Source organism: Capricornis sumatraensis, chromosome 12 (assembly GCF_032405125.1).
Source record: "Capricornis sumatraensis isolate serow.1 chromosome 12, serow.2, whole genome shotgun sequence".
Classification (NCBI taxonomy): Eukaryota; Metazoa; Chordata; class Mammalia; order Artiodactyla; family Bovidae; genus Capricornis; species Capricornis sumatraensis.
This window is the reverse complement of record NC_091080.1, coordinates 43,116,686-43,136,568: the sequence shown is the minus strand read 5'-3', so window position 1 is coordinate 43,136,568 and position 19,883 is coordinate 43,116,686. Positions and strand designations below refer to the sequence as shown.

General features: G+C 47.4%; 1 protein-coding gene across 2 annotated transcripts in view; it reads left to right on the top strand.

Moving 5' to 3' along the window:
- The window catches only part of ATP8A2 (ATPase phospholipid transporting 8A2), a 402,437-nt gene that overhangs the window by 357,250 nt on the left and 25,304 nt on the right, over positions 1–19,883 (top strand). For both annotated transcript variants that reach the window (XM_068984498.1, XM_068984497.1), the window contains one exon: positions 1,378–1,482. In XM_068984498.1, the coding sequence (XP_068840599.1) occupies positions 1,378–1,482 (105 nt within the window). The remainder of the gene's footprint in view (positions 1–1,377; positions 1,483–19,883) is intronic.

Sequence of the window (19,883 nt, the reverse complement as noted above, 5' to 3'; positions counted from 1 at the left end):
ATTCATAGTGAACAGTGTCACGTTCTCTTTGTCTTCTTTCCAGCAGAAAGTTAAACGTTTTCTCATTTCTTGTTTAAATGAAAATTCCCCTGTCTCCGCTTTGAATTGCAGTGTTTTAATCGCCCCTGAGTCTCAGGACACTGCTTGGTGTGGTTAAGGAATTATGTGTGAAAACTGTGTGGTTCAGCTCTTGTTTCCTGTGGGGAGATGAATGACCTACACTTACACAGAGCCTCCGCTCTGACTCTCCACCGGAAATGAACTTGGGGTGTCAGCAGACAACTGGGCGCTGTCTTCCCAGACTCCTTGAAGGCAGAAGGTGGACGGGAGCATGTGGCTCCGTGGAGCAGCTCAGGTCTCCAGAAGGTTCCATTGCATTGTGCCGTGTCCTTGCAGACACATTCAGTTTGGTTCTGATTCTGTCTCTGAGTCTGGGTGCTTGATGGGCACCCCACATGCGCCTCTGCAAAAAAACCTAGAAAAAGATTTTCAGAAGAACACTGCCCTGTGCTGCTCTGCTAGAGTCTTTTGCTTTTATACAGGTTCTCTTCTCTCATTTCTAACCTGTATCTCAGTCAGTGCCCTTTCTTTTCCTGTATGGGTTCCAACCCACCATTCTCTGTTTAATCTCAATTTTAGGAAGACCTTTGTGATCAGCCACTTATTGAAACATTGTGAAGTATTTCTTAGTTTAATCAGGTAACTCTTTCTGCAGGTCAGGGAGAGCATTTGAGGTTTACAGGCTGGAAAGGCCAGCCTGTTTTGGTACTGTGTTTGCTGTTTTATGCTGCTGAGGTCTGCAAGAGAAGAAAGGAAATCTGTGCCCAGATATATGCGTTGGCCCAAATTTCAGATCAAGGGTTTGGTGTGATGACAGTGACCTCTGGCATCATACCTCCATCTTGGCTGTGACTTTTTTCACCCTAAAAGGGTGAACGACTGTTTCCCCTGGGCTCTTGACCTTACAGTTGGGGCACAGTCCAAAGAACCCACTTATGTCCACTTGGGTGAGGATTAGAGCATCTTTTGGGTCTTTAGGTCCTGAAGTAGGCAGCTTTCAAGGTAGACCTGTGACCCTGCAGGAACTGTGGGCTTCTGTCTGGACTTGGAGGGCATCAGCCAGCTCTGCAGCCACAAGCAATGCTCTTAGGGGATTATTTGCTGATACCCATGGCCTGGGCCCATTCTGCAGGACTTGGGGTGCTTCCCGGGTTGCAGAGGTGGAGCCTTCACCATGCACAGGGCTGGCATATGTTCCACAGACACTCTAAGCCCAAGCCTGGGTCAGAGGACATCAGAGAGGGCCCATGGGGGAGCAGCCTGTTGTCACAGCTGAGTTCACACATCATGTCCTTCTTGTCTTTTCCTCGGACACAGGGCCAAGCACACCTGCAAGAAAACGCTGCTGGAGGAAGTGCAGGAGCTGGAGACAAAGTCCAGAGTGATGGGCAGAGCAATGCTCCGGGACAGTAATGGAAAGAGGTGGGCAGCACCAGGCCAGGGTCCCCAGGACCCCCTCTCCTTTTCCCTACCTCCCTTCTGGGGTTTCCTCTCCTCTTCTCGGTCTTCAATGTGAGCACACGATGGGTGAGACAGAAACTATGCCCTCTCAGGAGCAACATAAAATCTTACTTTCAGGTCCCTGGGCCTGCCCCCAGGTGAAACTGAGGCTTATATGGCGTCTGGACATGCAGAAAATAGAAATAGCATTGTGATCTTCAGGTGGAGAAGTGCTGTGTCAGCAGTATTAGCAAAGCATGTTAAAAAGCCAGGCCTCTTGCTCTCAGCCCCAGTGATGTGCTAAAGGGTATCTGCCCTGAAGTTCTGCTCATCAGAGAATGCATTTTGTTTGTGTAGATTCTGTTCATTTCAGGTATACCCGTGGTTTGTTTTGTTTTTGACAAATTATTTTTTGCTCCTGGTGTTCAGACAGCATCACATGACCTACTGGTTGGTCCAGCAAAGCAGGGCAGCCCCTGCCCCCTCCCCCACCCCCCTTATTTCTTACAGACCCTCAGTGGCCCCCACTCCTCCCCTAACTTCTGGGCAAGTGAGTAGGTTTGATTTAATCGTGTATGTTAAAATGTTATCAGATTGCATCTGGTTAAAGTTTACTGAAGCAAACTGACCTGAGCTCAAGGACAATGTGCTGGTAATAGGAGGCCTTGGCCACCTTAGGGACACAGAGGTCCAGGAGATTATGAGCAAGGCTCCCCTCTAAGCACTTGGAAGGGACCTTAGAACTAGCTACTCAAGAAACAAATATCTGGAGGTGGAGTACTTCCAGAGACCCTCTGATATTTATTCTGTTTTATTTAGGTTCTGTCTTCTTGTACCGTCTTTCAAAGCAATGAAATCAAAGCATTTTTGTTTTGTGTTGCTTTTAGGAAAGAGAATGCAAATATTTTGAGAAGTATCAGTAATATTATCTCAAATGGCTAGATATTTTAGGAAAGGGGCTGAAGAGTATAGGATTGAAGACTCTCTGGTTGAAGTTTGATTTTTTGTGTGTATTTATGACATTTTTCCTGAGTCCATTAGCATTCATTTTATGCCAGCTGTGCTAGTCATTGTAAGACTTTATCAGTCAGCTGAACAAAAATCTTTGTCTGAAGCTTGAAGTCATGACTGGTGGGGCAGGACTAGACTTTGTGGTGGTCTGTGTATAACTGATACACAGGCCACACAGCTAAGGGTGAGCAGGCCTCTTCTGCCCGTTGGACAGCAGACACAGGGCTTCTGTCTAGGTGGTCAAGGACCCACAAAATTCTTTAATCTCCCCAAAACAATGTGTTCATAGCTTCTAAAAGTAGGGAGATGCCTCTGCAAATTGAAATTAATACATGGATGTCAGTCTTAAAGCAAAATAAGCACACTGTTTTATCCTATTTGCAAAAAATTTTGCAAGCTCTTCTGTATCTCAAGAACTCTCCCATATATACACAGTGATTTCTAAGAGATCATGAGTCATTTCTGAGGACAAGGAGAATTTCCAAGCAAAATTCTAAAACTCTTCTCAAACGTTGGACAGGAAAACATTGCAAGGAAGGCAGCGTGAGATAGCCCTTCACCAAGTCTGAGCTGACCTGGGCAGGATCTCCGGCCCATGGGGTCCTCAAAACAGGCCTGGATGGGGGGTTAGCGGCACAGGGGATGTCCGGAAGAGGTGGCAATCCCAGGCAGCCTCTGGCTTGAGAAGTCGAGAGAGGCTGCCCACTGGAGACAGGATGGAAGGCAGAGCTGTGAGGATGGGGAGATGGTGATGCACAGAAAGGATGAGAGGCTGTGTGGCAGAGGCTCAAGTCCGACGTGTGCAGGGAGTATCACAGAGCTCTGAGCCTGTGTCCGAATCCTGACTCAGCCAGGGCAAGCCCTGCCGTCTTGGGCGAGAGAGATTTTCTGTAAGGAGACTGTCTTCATCTGTTACAGATGCAGACTCATGGGTGGGGGGGTGGGGGGGTGGGAGGTGTTAGAATTTATGAAACTGAATTTATGATGAGTGACAGCTCACTGGCCAGTGCTGTGCTCAGTTGCTGAGTCGTGTCCAACTCTTTGTGACCCCGTGGACTGTAGCCTGCCGGGCTCCTCTGTCCATGGGATTCTCCAGGCAAGGATACTGGAGTGGGTTGCCGTTTCCTTCTCCAGGGGATCTTCCTGACCCAGGGAGCAAGCCTGAGATTCTGGCCAGGAAAAGGTCGGCGGCTGGGCTTTGGTTTGGCAGGAAGGTCATGATACTGAAGGGTGTTGTGGGCTCTCAGCTTGTGGTTGATAAAAAAAAAAAGTAAATTAAAAAAATACTTATTTTTATGGAAGTATAGTTGGTTTACAATGTATATTAGTTTCAGGTGTATAGCAAAGTGATTCAGTTATATACACATACACATACTTTTTCAGATTCAAAAAGAATGTAATTTCTAAAAGCATTTATCCTCTTCAAAGTTCACTTTCATATGTTCAGGTGGATCAGGAGATAACTGGAGTTTAAACGTGGTCTCTGCCTCCTGCAGTTTGGAGTCTCTTCTCTGAGCCCTCTGTAAACTCTCGCCGGGACAGTCGATTCAGGGGGGTGGAGGGAGGGTTTGAATGTGGGTGTGCAGGAGGAAACGTGGGGTCACAGCTTCCTTTCTTGCTGTCACAGATCTGGCCTCACGTTGGGGCTCCTGGAGAGGTTACTTCGGGGACTCCGGGCCTCCCAGCACCCCTCACTCGATCTGACTCCTCCCCCCAGTGGCTCCCAGATTTCCTGGGTGGTCCATGGGCAGCCTGGACAGGCAGCTGCTCCGGAGAGAGAACTCTGCTCTCCCAGTTGTTCGTCCACCACCTGCCCGGCTCCTTTCACTCCTGCTTGGATTCCCTGCTGCTGCGGAGCTGCTGGGGGAGGGGCGGCCCGGGCAGGGGTGGGGGCCACCCTGTCCCTCCCTCTGAAGAGTCACAAACCGACTCTCTCTTTGAGAGACCCTGAGTATTTTGTGTCTCCTCCCACCTCCCCGTGCCTGCTTCCCCGCCCCGTGTGATATTTGAGTTCCTCCACGCCTCTCTCACCAGCTGTCAGTCTGGCACATAGGGAAGCTCTGCAAATATTTGTTTTCTTTTAATTGAATTAATTTATTTATTTTTGGCCGCACTGGGACTTTGTTGCTACTCGGGTTTCTCTAGTTGCGGCCAACGGGGGCTACTCTTCTTTGTGGTGTCCAGGTTTCTCACTGCAGCGTCTTTTCTTGCAGAACACGGCTCTAGCGTGCAGGCTCAGTAGCATCAGCCCAGGCTTATCTGCTCCCGGCATGTGGGATCTTTCTGGACCACAGATCAAACCGGCATTAGCAAGTGGATTTTTAACCACTGAGCCACCAGGGAAGACCCCATAAGTATTTGTTGACTGAATGGAAATGCAGAAACCCAGTGGGCAGAGGAGGGTGAACATGCAGCACCCAGGCAGCGGGTGCCAGGGCGATCGCTCCTGTTGAAAGTGGCCACGGAGGGTGCAGGCTGACCGCTAGTGACAGGGCCCTTCAGTCTGGTGGCTTCAGAGGAGAGCTCACATAGAAGCACAGATGGGGGCTCTGGTCCTCCCTGCCTCCCCAGCACCCAGGTGTCCTGGCTCCGTGGCCGCCCTGCCCCTCACTGTCCCTCAGCTTAGCTCTGATGCCCGAAAGAGGGTCCCTTGAGCACAGCCTGCCAAGCCTTAAAAGCAGGTCCAAGTCACCGGCAAAGTCTAACGAACAACCAAGTCTAGCCGTTTTTCTCGGGAACGTGCTCATAAGAAACAGAACCAAAATCTTTATGCATCAATTCCAAAACCCCTTTTCTGCCAAATGAGCATTTTGAAATGGTACCTGGAGATTCCAAGTACCCCTCTGTGCCCCTAATTCATCCAGTGAAAATACCTAAACATTTTATTGATTTTATCTAAGCCTCCAGATTTTTACATGATTTTGGTAAACCTTGAAGTTTCATGAACCTGTTTCTGCCTTCTCTCATGAGTGGAATCGGCTTCCAAAATTAACCTGTGTGATTTGGACATAAATCAGCCTGTTCTCATGACGTAGAGAAAAGAAACCGAGAAAGAGAACTAGGTGTCTGGAAAGTATAGTGAAGTAAGAAATGCCAAGGGGATGAGCAAAATGATTTTTCTTGATTTTCAGTTTGTTTTTTCTGGGTGAAGCGGTTTTCTCACCAGGTAGTTTGTGTACCATAGAGATGCTAAGAACTTAACGGATATTTGGTTGTTTGGAACGCCTGTTGCCAACCCATCTTCCCAGTGTTCTTCACCAGAGGATAACCCTACCGTTCTGCCTGTGGAACAGTCTGGCATGCACACCGTTACTCTACGTGGTCTTAAAAATGAGCTAAGTTGGAAGAATTCCTTGTTTCAATGTTTTGGTAATATCTTTCCCTCTTTATTCCTTTTTTAAAAAATTGAACTAGAGTTGCCTTGCAATGTTGTGTTAATTTCTGCTTATAGCAAAGTGACTCAGTTATGCATTTATACATTCTTTTTCATACTGGTTTCCGTTAGGGTTTCTCTCAGCATGTTGAATGTAGTCCCCTATGCTGTACAGTAGGACCTTGCTGTTTATCCCTTCCTCTTTATTCCTAATGTGTAACACATGCATTTTTTTTTTCCTGCTGGGAGAAAATCTACCCGTGGCCACTTCCTTTACAAATACAGTTCAGACAAATGCCTAAAATATCATGTAAGGGGACAAGCTATTGTTTTTTCCCCTTTACATTGTTTTTCTTCCTTGGTGTGTGGTAGGGTGTGTCCTGGTGTTTTAGGTGTTTTGTCAAAGCAAGAGGAAAGGCTGGGTGTGTTTGATGCAAACACCTAGTTTCCCAGCTGTGGCTTAAGTCTGAAGGAACCACAAGGAGGCCCCAGTCTTGTCCCAGACCTTCTTTCTGCTCATCAGAGTTGGCAGGAGGTCGGTGGGGTGGACCCTGTGCTGGTCTTCTCCAGGTTCAAGGTCAAGAGTTCTGGTTGCTGCCTCTGCCTTGGGCCAGCCAGGTGGTGGAATTCTCTTTCACTTATGTGCGTTCTGCAGGCTCGCTGAGGCCTGGGTAGAGGAAGCCATGCGCTGGTCTCCTCGGGCCCTGAGCATCACCGCATCCTCCGCGTGGTTTTCTGTCCTTTGCGAGCACTGATGCACAGGCTTCAATGTCCCACGCCCCCGCACCACCCCGCCTGAGCCAGCACTCAGGGGTAATCTAGATGCGCGTCTGCCTCTCAGGAATTCCTCTCTGCTCCTCTGTCTGGGCCACAGTCCGCGTTCCCCAGCGTTCATCGCATCAAGGCTGCTCCGCACAGCCAGGACACGGTCCTTGCTGGCCATCTGGGCCGCCTCGTGGAGTGTCATCTGCCCAGAACCAGAGGACAGAGCCTGAAACACATCATCAGGCGTTGTTTTATTCTTTTTTTTTTTTAATTGGGGGATAATTACTTTACAATAAGTGATGGCTTTTGCCATACATCAACATGAATCGGCCACAGGTATACATGTGTCTCCAACCCTCCCCTTCCCCCGCAACCCACGTCCTGAGCTCCCCCTCCTACTTCCATCCCCACTTCATCTCTCCAGGTTGTCAGAGAGCACCGTCAGCAGGGTTTTCAGACTAAAAAAGCTCATCCACTCCACCCCAGGCCACACTCTCCCAGGCTCTTTTGAAACCAGTTAGTTTAAAAACAAAACACAAAAACTGCCCAATACATTTTGAGTGTGTATTCTTACCAAAAAAAATATCCATTATGCTTTGATCTTCAAATGGAAATCCTTTGATCTTTAAAATAATGTTTAAAAAGCTATTTGGTTTCATCATTCCTCCAAGGCAAATTGGGTACAACTGCTGAGTCAAAGATGAGTAGAAACAAGGCCAAAAATAGGATACAACCAGCTTGACTGTATATTATTCTCCAATATGGGTTTTATATCGTTTCAGGAAAAATACTTTCTTTCTCAAAGTATTGGCTGCAGACAACACATTCATTTTGTTTCCCTCTCCACCCCACTCCCCACACTTCCTCCCCTAAAATATCTATTAGTTGTTTTATTAGCTAAAAGGTTAGGAAATTATGCCATCATTTCAACGAACCTCTCCAGGCCAGGTGGCAAACTCCTGCCTCCGACACCTGGTTAAGATTTATTTCACTTCCAGCTGCATTTTTTCCATCTATGTGTCATGAAGCGGGGAGGAAACACAGATTGTGGAGACAGACAGACCTGAGTTGGGCTCCAAGCCTGGCTGCTCACTGAGCTGTGTGACCTTGGCTGAGTTACAAACGTCTCTGAACTTTAGTTTGCTCATCATCACTTTGACTTGAGGTCTAAACGAAATAATATATGTTAAATCCGTAGCACATGTAGATGTTCAGAAAGTGTTAATACCCCTGTGTCTGTAACTCAGAAGCAGAACCGCAGTTCAGTTCCACTGGATCTTTGGCTTTCCCAGAGGGCTTGGAGAGACATAGGAGTCGGATCCTCGTCCTGCACGGACCCAGCCCTGAGGACAAATGCTTCCTACCCCAGACACACTGACCTTGCTCCCTCGTTCCTGAGTCTTCCCACTATCCTGACATATGCCTGGGCTTCCCTGAGTATATTCATTTCTACAGTTTTCTAAATTATTCACATATTCAACAAACACAAGAGTAGAGAGACGAGTACAAGGAATTGCCTTGTACTCACTGCCCGGGTTCAACACTTACCAAGATTTTGCCACGGTTGCTTCATCTAGTCCCTTTTGTTGTTGTTCAGTCACCAAGCCACGTCTGACTCCGAGCGGCCCCGTGGACTGCAGCACGCCAGGCCTCCCTGTTCCTCACCATCTCTCGGAGTTTGCCCAAGTTCACGTCGATTGAATTGGTGACGTCATCCAACCATCTCCTATCACCCCTTCTCTTCTGCCTTCAATCAAATACACCTATTGTTATAAATATTTTCTTTCTTGTTTTCAGCCATGCCTCGCAGCTTGCAGGGTGATCTTAGTTCCCTGACCAGAGATTGAACCCAGGCGTTCAGCAGTGAAAGCACCGAGCCCTAACCACTGGGGTTCCCAGGGAACTCCCCACTCAAATCCTAGACATGACAGCATCTCACCCTGGCGTACGTCAGCATTTGGCTCTAAATATCCTACGTTATGGGCTTCCCTGGTGGCTTAGACAGTAAAGAATCCACCTGCAGTGCAGGAGACCTGGGTTGGGAAGATCCCCTGGAGGAGGGCACGGCAACCCACTCCAGTATTCTTGCCTGGAGAATCCCCTTGGATAGAGCAGCCTGGTGGACTGTAGTCCATGGGTTGCAAAGAGTTGGACACGACTGAGTGACTGAACTGAACTGATGACAAATACATCTTATCCTTGTTTGTGTCGTGACATAGAAACACTGTAACTCCACTGCCTGTTATCACCTCTAATAATTAACAATCGTTTTCCAGTATCAATTGATACTCAGTCCATAAACAGATTTTCTGGGTCATCTCAGCCCTGTCTTTAGGCTTTTATTAGGTGTGTTTTAGGATCTAGGCGAGGTCCACACATAACATGGGCTTGCTGTTTTTTAAGTCTCTTTGAATCTCCAGAAGCATCCCCTTCCTTGTTATTAATGACGTGGACTTGAAGACGTGATGCCCCATTTGATTTTCCTCATCACGATCGTCGCTGCAGGCAGCAATTGGCACTTTCCTTCTGTACAGAGTGGGGAGCTTGGCCTCCGGGAGGTGGACTCATGCCCCCGTCATCCAACTAAGCAGGGTCTGGACCCCGTCTTTCAAGTCCAGGGCTCTTTCTAGGAAGCCAAGATTGTGAGAGTCACTGAGTGCTTCAGTTTCTGAGTTGACCCTCCTCAGAGTTCCTGGAGAGCCTTGGAACCCCAGAGGCCAAGAGGGAGGCCGGTCCTGGAGCGGGAGCTCCATCAGAGGCTGCAGACCAGGGTCTGACGTCATGAGCAGGGCTCTGCAGGAGCTGGGGAGCCGGGGGTGGTGGCTTTAGGTCCCTAAATGCAAAAAGAACATGGAGCAAATGGAGAAACCATACCCTCCCTTAAAGGAACCCAGAAGCCAAGTAGCTGACCACTGCAGAGGAGATAAGGGCAGGGAGCTGATGAAGACTGCTCTGTTTCCATGGGCTCAGAGAGGAGCAGCCTGGTGGAGAAAGATGGCGTCCGGCCAGCATCACCTTCCAGGGGACCTGTGTGTGCCTAACAGACCCTGAGCGTGGGGAAGAGCCTGGGGCAGGCCCGAGCACCGGCTGGTCTTTCAGTTTAGACACCAGGGAGCCCTCTCAGGGAAACAACCAAGAAGAGAGGCAGCAACACTCCAGGTGAGACCAGGGATTTGTCAGAGCAGGCGAGGAAATGCATTTGGGGGACAGGGAGAGTAAACGACCCAGAAAATGACAGGAGGGTTGACGGGGTGACCCACACGGGGATTTCTGGGGACTGTTTTGCATCCTGGGCCCAGGCAGGAGGGGATGCGGGAATAAACTCTTAAGGAGGTGAGAGACCTGACTAGCATGTGGTTAATGAACACCTAAGCCGCCCGTGTCAGCTAGAATTAATCGGCTCTGTTATTAATATTTTATGATGCTCCATCCCAAGGGCCCTGTTGTTGTTATGGCCTGATGTTTGACAATTAAGAACAACTTTTCTGAACACCATTTGTCATTTGTTTTGAAGCGAGAAATAGACTTCTCTTCCACCTTGAGAGGCAGGCTAGCTGTGCTGAGTTTGCCCAGAATCTAGCCACTGGCCATAGCTTGGTGAAAGATGATGGCATCTTTACAGGACGCCTGGAGAGGGCCAGGCAGGAGCACCGTTTCCTTGTGATGTAGGGAGACAAGGTAATGGGTGAAGGCAGATTCAGTGTTGATCAGTGGTTTGCTGGGAGCAGTCCTCATCCTATTAATCAAATGACTTAAATATGTTTAATTTTTTTGGATTATGACTTAAGTTAGCTCAGTGTCAACTTTTATCTGCCAACAAGACCCCTTTTCAAAAATTTTTCACCCATGAAGTTAATGTCAGCAATGACCCAGGATTGACAGCTTATTGCAAACTTTGAAAACTAACATTTTAATCCCCTTTTTTGAAAGTTGACTTTATTAATATTTAAGCCATTTGAGCAACAAGAGAAGCAATCAAGAGTGGACGTAAGACTTCTGTTTTGCTTGTACAGGTCATATCATTTGAATGGTGATGCTTCACATTCCAGGCAGGGATTAGTTCTTCCCTGCCTTAGAAGATCTCTGCTAATTGCTTTCCTTTGATTATCGGGGATCTGTTTGCTTTTCCATTTGCCCGCCTCCCCCCAACCTGTCTCCCCTGCCTCCAGCTGAGATGGGAGCAAAACATCCTAGCCAGAAACCAAATGGCCCAGAATACCTGCTTTGAAACGGAGCCACAGTGAGATGTTGTCCAGGAAGGACCCAATGCTACTGCCTGTTTCACTCCTCGGTTCTTGGGGAGGCTGAAGAAACAAGTGTGGAGTTTCTGGTGCCCTGCCAGTGGGTTTTCCCGGTCATACTGGACTGTTGGGGGGAGAAAGCTGAGATGGGCTGCTGGACGTTTTTCGTTGATGTCCCATATCTGCTTCTGCACTGACACTGCTCTGAACATATTGCCCGTGTCCCAGGCATGGTTGTTTGTGTCAGATGAGGCGGCCCCGTCTGTTCCTGGCACTTGGAAGGCCAGTCAAGGCCCATTTGTTGTCGTCTTTCAGTTGCCCAGTCTTGTCCAACTCTTTGTGAGCCCACGGCCTGAAGCACACCAGGCTTCCCTGTCCTTCACTGTTTCCCAGCGTTTGCTCGAAAGTAATGTCCATTGAGTTGGTGATGCCATCCAACCATCTCATCTTCTCTCACCCCCTTCTCTTCTTGCTTTCAATCTTTCCCAGCATCAGGGTCTTTTTCAATGAGTTGGCTCTTCACATCCGATGGCCAAAGGACTGAAGCTGAAGCTTAAGTCCTTCCTATGACTATTCAGGGTTGATTTACTTTAAAATTGACTGATTTGATCTCTTTGCAATCCAAGGGACTCTGAAGAGTCTTCTCCAGCATCACAATTCAGAAGCATCAATTCTTTGGTGCTTAGCTTTCTTTAGGGTCCAACTCTCACATCCATACATGACTACTGGAAAAACCATAGCTTTGACTATACAGACTTTTGTCAGTAAAGTAATGTCTCTGCTTTTGAATACACTGTCTAAGTTTGTAATAGTTTTTCTACCAAGGAGCAAATGTCTTTTAATTTCATGGCAGCAGTCACCATCCCCAGTGAATTTGGAGCCCAAGAAAATAAAATCTGTCACTGTTTCCAGCTTTCCCCATCTATTTGCCCATTTGGTCACAGGTAAATATGACATCGTTGACCCTGAGGTTGAGAAGAACTTGGAGAATAAATTTCCAAGACACAAGAACTAGGGGACGGTCATTGTCGGAGAATCACTGCATTTAGTGATGGACTGAGTTGTGTCTCTAGAGAATAAATCCTTCTCTGGGCCAGGACGTAGGACACAGGCATGAGTGCTAATCATGGTACCTCGGTTTTCAGCTACTCAGGGACCTCAGCAAAGTCTTTGCTTCCTAACAAGACAGTGATAACATGGATCTTCAGCATGTATTCTCTCTCATGGAGTTAGGATCTACTCAGGGCACCATGGGTGGGATAATTGGGAGTTCACACACTTGTTAATGAGTCACCGGATTGGCTTCCAAACAAATAGAACCAGTGATCGGCTTACTAGGAGACAAGTCCAAAGTGAGGACCAGCCAGACCAGGGTGTGGCGTAGGGCGAGACAGATTTCTCCTGTGCTGGGGTTCACATTCCAGTGCAGGTGACAGAAGACAAACAGAAAAATGAACAGGGGAAAAGGAGGAAAATGAGACAGAGCTCTGGGGTGAGACTGGTGGGGCTGGAGTGGCAGCAGAGCCTCTCCAGGTGACACTCATCAGAGACCCGAATAAAATCAATACACACGGCCAACCAGACAGAGATTTGAGGAAAGAGCCCTGCTGGCTGCAGAGAGGCTGGTGGGAAAGCCAAGGGGGCTGTCTGGTCAAACCGGGACCTCCACAGTGCAGGCAGAGTCTTCTTGCAAGCAGAATCTTCTTGCAGGCAGCAGGGTCTCTTGGAGGATTGTAAGCCAGCTCAGGGGGACCAGGGTTTCAGTCACCAGAGCCGGGGATGGGTCTCAGCAAGGGGACTGCAGGACCCGGTTTTCTTGAACATGTGATTAAATTTTTATGTACTTATTTAATTTACTGACAAATATAACTTTTCATTATTAATGAAATTTTTAAAATTTAAATTCTCTCATAGATTTCTTTTTACCTGTTCATCCAAAATAGTCACAATTGTTAGATATTCAAGATATCTGTAGAACAATAGTTTTGTTTATTAAAGCCTTGACATACCACCCAGATGCCCTGTATCGTCCTGCTGCTTATTCAGAAAACACTTGTCTTTTTTGAAAAGCACATAGGACGGGAACTCGGTGGAGGCACTTTGGTCACGTGAACTTTGGGCTTCTTGTCTTAGTGGCATTTTTTTCACTATCCTCACAAATATGTAGAAAGCGGGAGAACTGTCGAGGCTGGAGACCAAGGCCTCTCCTTGCTCCATCCAGGCAGCATCTTTCATTCAGCCTTTCTCAGAGTAGATGAAAGATACTAAGGCCCTCAACGGCAGCGGTGTCGGACTGGGCTGTGTGCAGGCCTGATGGCTGAGGTGCTGCGTTCTTTGACCAGCATCACAAATAATGTGTCCTGGAGCCTCTGAGATTCCCCAGCGGCTTTCCAAATTAAAATCCAAGGGAGCTGCTCGTTTGATAACCCAGGGAAATGCTGCACCTGCATGTCTGCTCCATCTGGCCCCTGCTTCTTGCATCTGGACATCGTGCCACGCTGATCCAACAGCTGAGGACCATTTCTGCCATCCCGCAGAGGTTTTCGCTTGAGTTTCTTCAGTGCTGGGAAATGAGAACACCCTTTCGTCCTCAGAAACAACCGGTATGTGTCTGTGCTGTTTTGTAAGGAATGTCTATGGGCAGAGTGCACCGTCTGATTCCAGATAAAGGTTCGTCTTGAGCATCGTGAGGGAATTCTCCTCTCAGCCCAGCAGACATCCTCCTTCCTGCTTTGATCCTTATGATCGACTTCTTCTTCTTCTTCCTTTTCGTGTAGTAGTCTCAAAGGACATAACCACATCATTCCATCAGGGTTACTTCATAGCTGTGTCACGGCTGTGTTCCCTGCCTTCGTTTCTTTCTCAAAGGCAGCAGCTCATACTCAGCAGAGGTTTCGTGGTTCTGACTTTTGTTCTTTTATAGCCCTGCTGGAGTGCGGCCAGCCCATGACATCAGTAGACGTAGCGTGGAGGCCGGGAGACGCACCTGCTGGAAATCCACTTGGATTTTCCTTGTTGCTTTCATGTTCATGTCAGCAGCAAATGTTTCCACATACCTAACCACTGATTGATGCTGTTAGGTACACACACACACATATACTCAGCCAACATTTCTCATCCACCTCTGCCATTTACAAGAACAACAGAAGAACATCTATTTCTATTTTTATTGAAATATAGTAGATTTGTAATGTTAGTTTCAGGTGTAAAACATAGTGATTCAGTATTATTATAAGTTGTACTCTATTTAAAGCTATTTATTAGGATCTCCCTGGTGGCTCAGACAGTAAAGCATCTGCCTACCGTGCGAGAGACCCAGGTTCGATCCCTGGGTTGGGAAGATCTGCTGGAGAAGGAAATGGCAACCCACTCCAGTAATCTTGCCTGGAAAATTCCATGGACTGAGGAGCCTGGTGGGCTACAGTCCATGGGGTCGCAAAGAGTCGGACACGACTGATCAATTGTTAGTTAGATAGCTTAAATTATAGCTATAATTATAGATGATGGTTATAATTCCCTGTTGCTCATTTCTTTTACATATAGTAGCTTGTGTCTCTTAATCTCATGCCCCTTTCTCTCCCTTCCGCCCACTGGTAACCACTGGCTTGTTTTCTGTATCTGTGAGTCTGTTGCTGTTTTGCAATATACATTCATTTGTATTATGTTTTAGATTCCACATGTAAGTGATATCATACAGTATTTGTCTTTGTCTGTCTGACTCATTTCACTTAGCATAATATTCCCTGGATCCATCCACATTGCTTCATACGGCAGAATTTCACTCTTTTTATGGCTGAGCAGCATGTCATTGTGTGTGTGTGTGTTAACCCAGTCGTCTGTTGATGGGTACTAAGATTGTCTCCATATCTTAGCTATTATGAATAATGCAGCCTTGAACACTGGGGTGCATTTACCATTTTGAATTAGTCTTTTCATTTTCTTTGGATATATACCCAGGAGTGGGGAACCTCCACACTATGTTTTCCATAGTGGCTGCAGTGGTTTATTCTGTACATTCCCACCAACAGTGCACAAGGGTTCCATTTTCTCTATATCTTCACCAGCACTTGTTGTTTGTTGTCTTTGTGATAACAGCCATTCTAACAGGTGTGCGGTGATAGTTCACTGTGGTTTTGATTTGCATTTCCCTGATGAGTAACCATATTGAGCAGTTTTCCCTGTGTCTGTTGACCATCTACATACCTCTTTGGAAAAACTGTCTTTTCAGGTCTTCTGTCCATTTTCAATAGGGTTCTGTGGGGGTTTTTTTGATACTGAGTTGTATATATTGTTTATATAGTTTATATATGAATCCCTTGTCATTCATATCATTTGCAAATATTTTCTCCCATTCAGGAGGTTGTCCTTTCATTTTATCAATGGCTTTCTTTGCTGTGCAAAGAATATTTCTACTATTTATAGGAACAACAAAAGAAAAATGAAGTAACAACAAAAACAACGCTAGAGTTTTCAGGGACATTTTGTTCTCTCAAAACTCTGCTCAACCATCAGAGAGAAGTACAAGACATAATACTCCCTTAATTTTTTTTCTTCTATAAACCATTACCGTTCATGTCCAAACTCTTACAAATGTTTTGCACAGAACACCTGATAAGCGAGTAGAATCCCACTATTGCAAGTAGAATCCCACTATTTTTAAATGCCTGTGAATAGGCATATCCTGTTGTTGAAGGTCATGTTATGAAAAGAGGTTTCTCTGACAGAGCCTTGATGCAATTTCCTCCTAATCGCTAGGGGTCAGCTTGGATAAAAGTGGACTCCCGAGAGTTTTCCACATGGGGCTGCTTATGTGTTTGCTCACCCTGAGATGCTGATGTTGTTGTCCCTCGTGGTGATGCTAAACCAGGCAAGAGCCTATACTGAGTCCTTGTGTTTTACCAGAGATCATTGTGGGTGGTATAGAAATTCAGGGAGGGATGGCAGAGAAGCATGGGAATACAGTGGGAAGGTGCTGTAACAGTGATGGAGAGACTGCCCAGAGAGCACGGTGCGAATTAGGATCCGTCCCTGGAGAGTGAAGCAGGGGAGGGATCTGGCCGTAGGGCAAATGTGAAGAGTTATCCGGGCACAGTGAAAATGCAGAACAAGGGCTGAGGAGTTAGGTCTCATGAGTAGGTGGAGGGCCAGATCATATGACCTGTGGGGCTTTATTCTGTAAGCCGCAGGAAGCCGTCGACAGCCTCACTTACGAGAAACAGCCAGGTAGTGAGATCCTCTGCAGAGAGGATACTGGCCTTCTGCACCCTGCTCTGCACGGTGCGTCCACGCAGAAACAGAGTTCAGATGTCCCCAGGAGTCCTCCTCACCGGGGCTATCCTGGGATGCGCATGTTCCATCCAGGAGTATTCCAAGGTCACCCTCAACCCCACCCTAGAACAGCTTACAACATAGGAAGGTTTTGTCACAGTGGCCTCACACCGTTTTTGAGAAAAGAAAAAGTGCAGGTGAGTGACTGCCTTGCAGAGAAGTGCTGAGCACGCTTAGAACGCTGTCTCCGGAGGTGACCGTGAACCGGCCTCCTTAGAGCGCTGCCCCCGGAGATGACCATGAACCGGCCTCCATCCTGAAGTCACGGCACCACTTCTGTGGGCGTGTTGTCACCCAGGCAGGACCTGATGGGTCTACTCAGCCAGGAGAAAGAACATGTGCTGGTTATTTACAGGAATGGAGAAGGTGTTAAAACCCAGACTACTATTACAAATCACATCCAAAAACAGGTTTTAAAAAGTAACCACTAGGTGTAAGTTCCCTATGCTATACAGTAGCTTGTTGTTGATTATTTTATATATAGTGGTGTTGAAGAAGACTCTTGAGAGTCCCTTGGACTGCAAGGAAATCCAACCAGTCCATTCTGAAGGAGATCAGCCCTGGGATTTCTTTGGAAGGAATGATGCTAAAGCTGAAACTCCAGTACTTTGGCCACCTCATGCGAAGAGTTGACTCATTGGAAAAGACTCTGATGCTGGGAGGGATTGGGGGCAGGAGGAGAAGGGGACAACAGAGGATGAGATGGCTGGATGGCATCATGGACTCGATGGACGTGAGTCTGAGTGAACTCTGGGAGTTGGTGATGGACAGGGAGGCCTGGTGTGCTGTGATTCATGGGGTCACAAAGAGTTGGACACGACTGAGCGACTGAACTGAACTGAACTGAACTGAACTGAGTGTGTATCTTGGGCTTCCCTGGTAACTCAGACAATAAAGATCCACCTGCAATGCAGAAGACCCGAGATCAATCCCTGGATGGGGAAGATCCCCTGGAGAAGGAAAGGGCAACCCACTCCAGAATTCTTGCCTGGAGAATTCCACAGACAAAGAAGTCTGGTGGGCATAAGTCCATGGGGTCACACAGAGTCAGACACGACTAAGCGACCGAACACTCACTCAGCACTCAGCGTGTGTCTGTTAACCTCAAACTCCTGGCCCCTCGCCTTTCCTCTGGCAACCACAAGCTTGTTTTCTAAGTCTTTGAAGCTGTTTTTGTTTTATAAATAAGTTCATTTGTATCTTTCTTTTTTTAGAGTCCACGTATAAATGGTATCATTTGGTATTTGTCTTTCTCTGTCTTACTCCACTAAGTATAACCTCTAGGTCCATCCATGTTCTTGCAAATGGCATTATTTCATTCTTCTTATGGGCCGAGTAGTATTCCATTGTATCTGTGTACCACATCCTCCTTAGCCATTCCTCTCTCGATGGATGTTATTCTTTATTGTAGAAAAACAGCATCGCTTCCCAGAGGCAGAGATATGTCATACTCTGAGGTCTCAGCGTTCTCCCATGCGGTTTATGCATGCCTGAAATACAGGGTTCAAACACTGGAGACAGACTATGATTTTTAGTTGCTATTTCATCATCTTTATGGATAACCCAGAGAGAGGCCAGGTAATAATATATGAAGAGTTAACTTTAAACATTTAATATACCCTTTAAAAAGTTCATAATCCAGAGGGTTTTTTTATTCATTGGAAAAGAAAAAGGAAACCTGTTTTCTCTCCTGTGCTCCATGCACTTCTCTTCATCACGTCCTTCACACACTGTCCCAGCATCAGCTGCCAGGACTTTCCCACAGACTGCTGGGCACCCAGACCAAGGTGATCCCACAGACCTGCCTGGACAGCCTCACCCTGCTGGATACAGGTAAGTCCTCTCAACAAGGGCTCTTCTTCAGACTGTGATGAGCCAGCAGTGATGCAGACAATAATCTTATTTTGAAATTTTGAAAGTGATGGTCTGCCAGAAACACCAGCAGGTTTAGCAGCTCTCCTACCTGCAAGAAGACAGGGCCTCTTCCAAGAAGACTTTCTCTAGGTCATCCATAAAGATTATGAAATAGCAACTAATAGCAACATCAGAGAAACATCACTGCTGTCTACATACTATCCTACAAAAAGAGAAACCTGAAAGCATATGTTTAAAAAGTAAGAGTTTATTATACAGAGTGAAGTAAGCCAGAAAGAAAAACACCAATACAGTATACTAACGCATATATATGGAAGTTAGAAAGATGGTAATGATAACCCTGTATGTGAGACAGCAAAAGGGACACAGATGTATAGAACAGTCCTTGGACTCTGTGGGAGGGGGAGAGGGTGGGATGATTTGGGAGAATGGCATTGAAACATGTATAATATCATAATAAGAAATGAATCGCCAGTCCAGGTTTGATGCAGGATACAGGATGCTTGGGGCTGCTCCACTGGGATGACCCAGAGGGATGGTACAGGGAGGGAGGTGGGAAGGGGGTTCAGGATGGGGAACACATGTACACCTGTGGCAGATTCATGTTGATGTATGGCAAAACCAATACAATATTGTAAAGTCATTAGCCTCCAATTAAAATTTAAAAAAAAAAAGTTTATTTAAGCAAAAAGCAGTTCAAGTCAGGGGTTCAGCCAGGCCAGCAGCTTGGCCATGAGAAATAGAGTTGTTAGTCTCCAGAGAGGATTCTGGGAAATCTCCAAAAATCTGGGAAAGCTCCAAAGTGGCCCTGCCTGGTAGCGGAGACCTGTCCCCTGGGACTGATGAAGGGGCCCCGCCAAGACACGAAGCGGTGCCGTCAGCCTCAGCCAGTGGGCAGGCCTGTCCCTCGGGGTCACACAGCTCGGACGCCCGCTGTGCTCGAGTGTGGAGATGCTGGGCCGTGGCACGGGGCTGGGGACAGGCCTGGGCTCACCCCGCAGTCACCCCACTCACCTTGTCCCCAGGCGCTGCAGCCCAGCACCGCATCCCACGTGGAACGCAATCATCCTAAAGGGAGGGCAGCTGGTGGCTTTTCCCAAGTCTCCCCAGGACTGGTTGTCACGGTCCCCTCCCCGACTGGGGATAGATGCGGTGGGGGGAGGACGGGAGGAGCTTCCCCCACATGCTGGGAGTGGCCGACTGGACTCTGGGGACTCAGGACCATGAGTGCATCCCCCTTTGTAAAGTCTTGCTTACATTACAAACCCACCTGGTTCCCAAACAGGCTGTAGGCAGCTCAAGACTGTGACTCAAGTGCTCTGGTTTAAAAACCAATTTCTTGAAGTCTTCCACCTCTCCCCGTGGGCTGGGCTGAACGAGCAGTGACTCGTATGTGGTCTGACGTCTGTAAAGAAACAGAGAATGGTCTGAGGCTGCAGGGCCTCCCCGGTTGTTCGTATCAGGTGAGGTTATTGTCTTCCCTACCGATCAGCAGGGAGGCAGTGCCCACTCCACCCTCACCTCCCTGGGGGCACTTGCCCGCAGCCACCAGAGAACAGGGCAGGCTGCACCTCCATCCATCATTATCTTTAATTAGCGTTTAGGAGGTTAATCAGGAGAGAAGCTCATCTTTCTTTAATTTCTTCCACAATTGAGTCGGGGGACCCTGTGCCCCCTTCTGAATTTTTCTGTCTGTCTGCATGCTGCTTTGAATCTGTGAAGTCAGGTGTTCATTGCCCAGACCCTGTGTGTATTGGAGGGAATGAAAGTGGGGTGATGGTGGCGGGGCT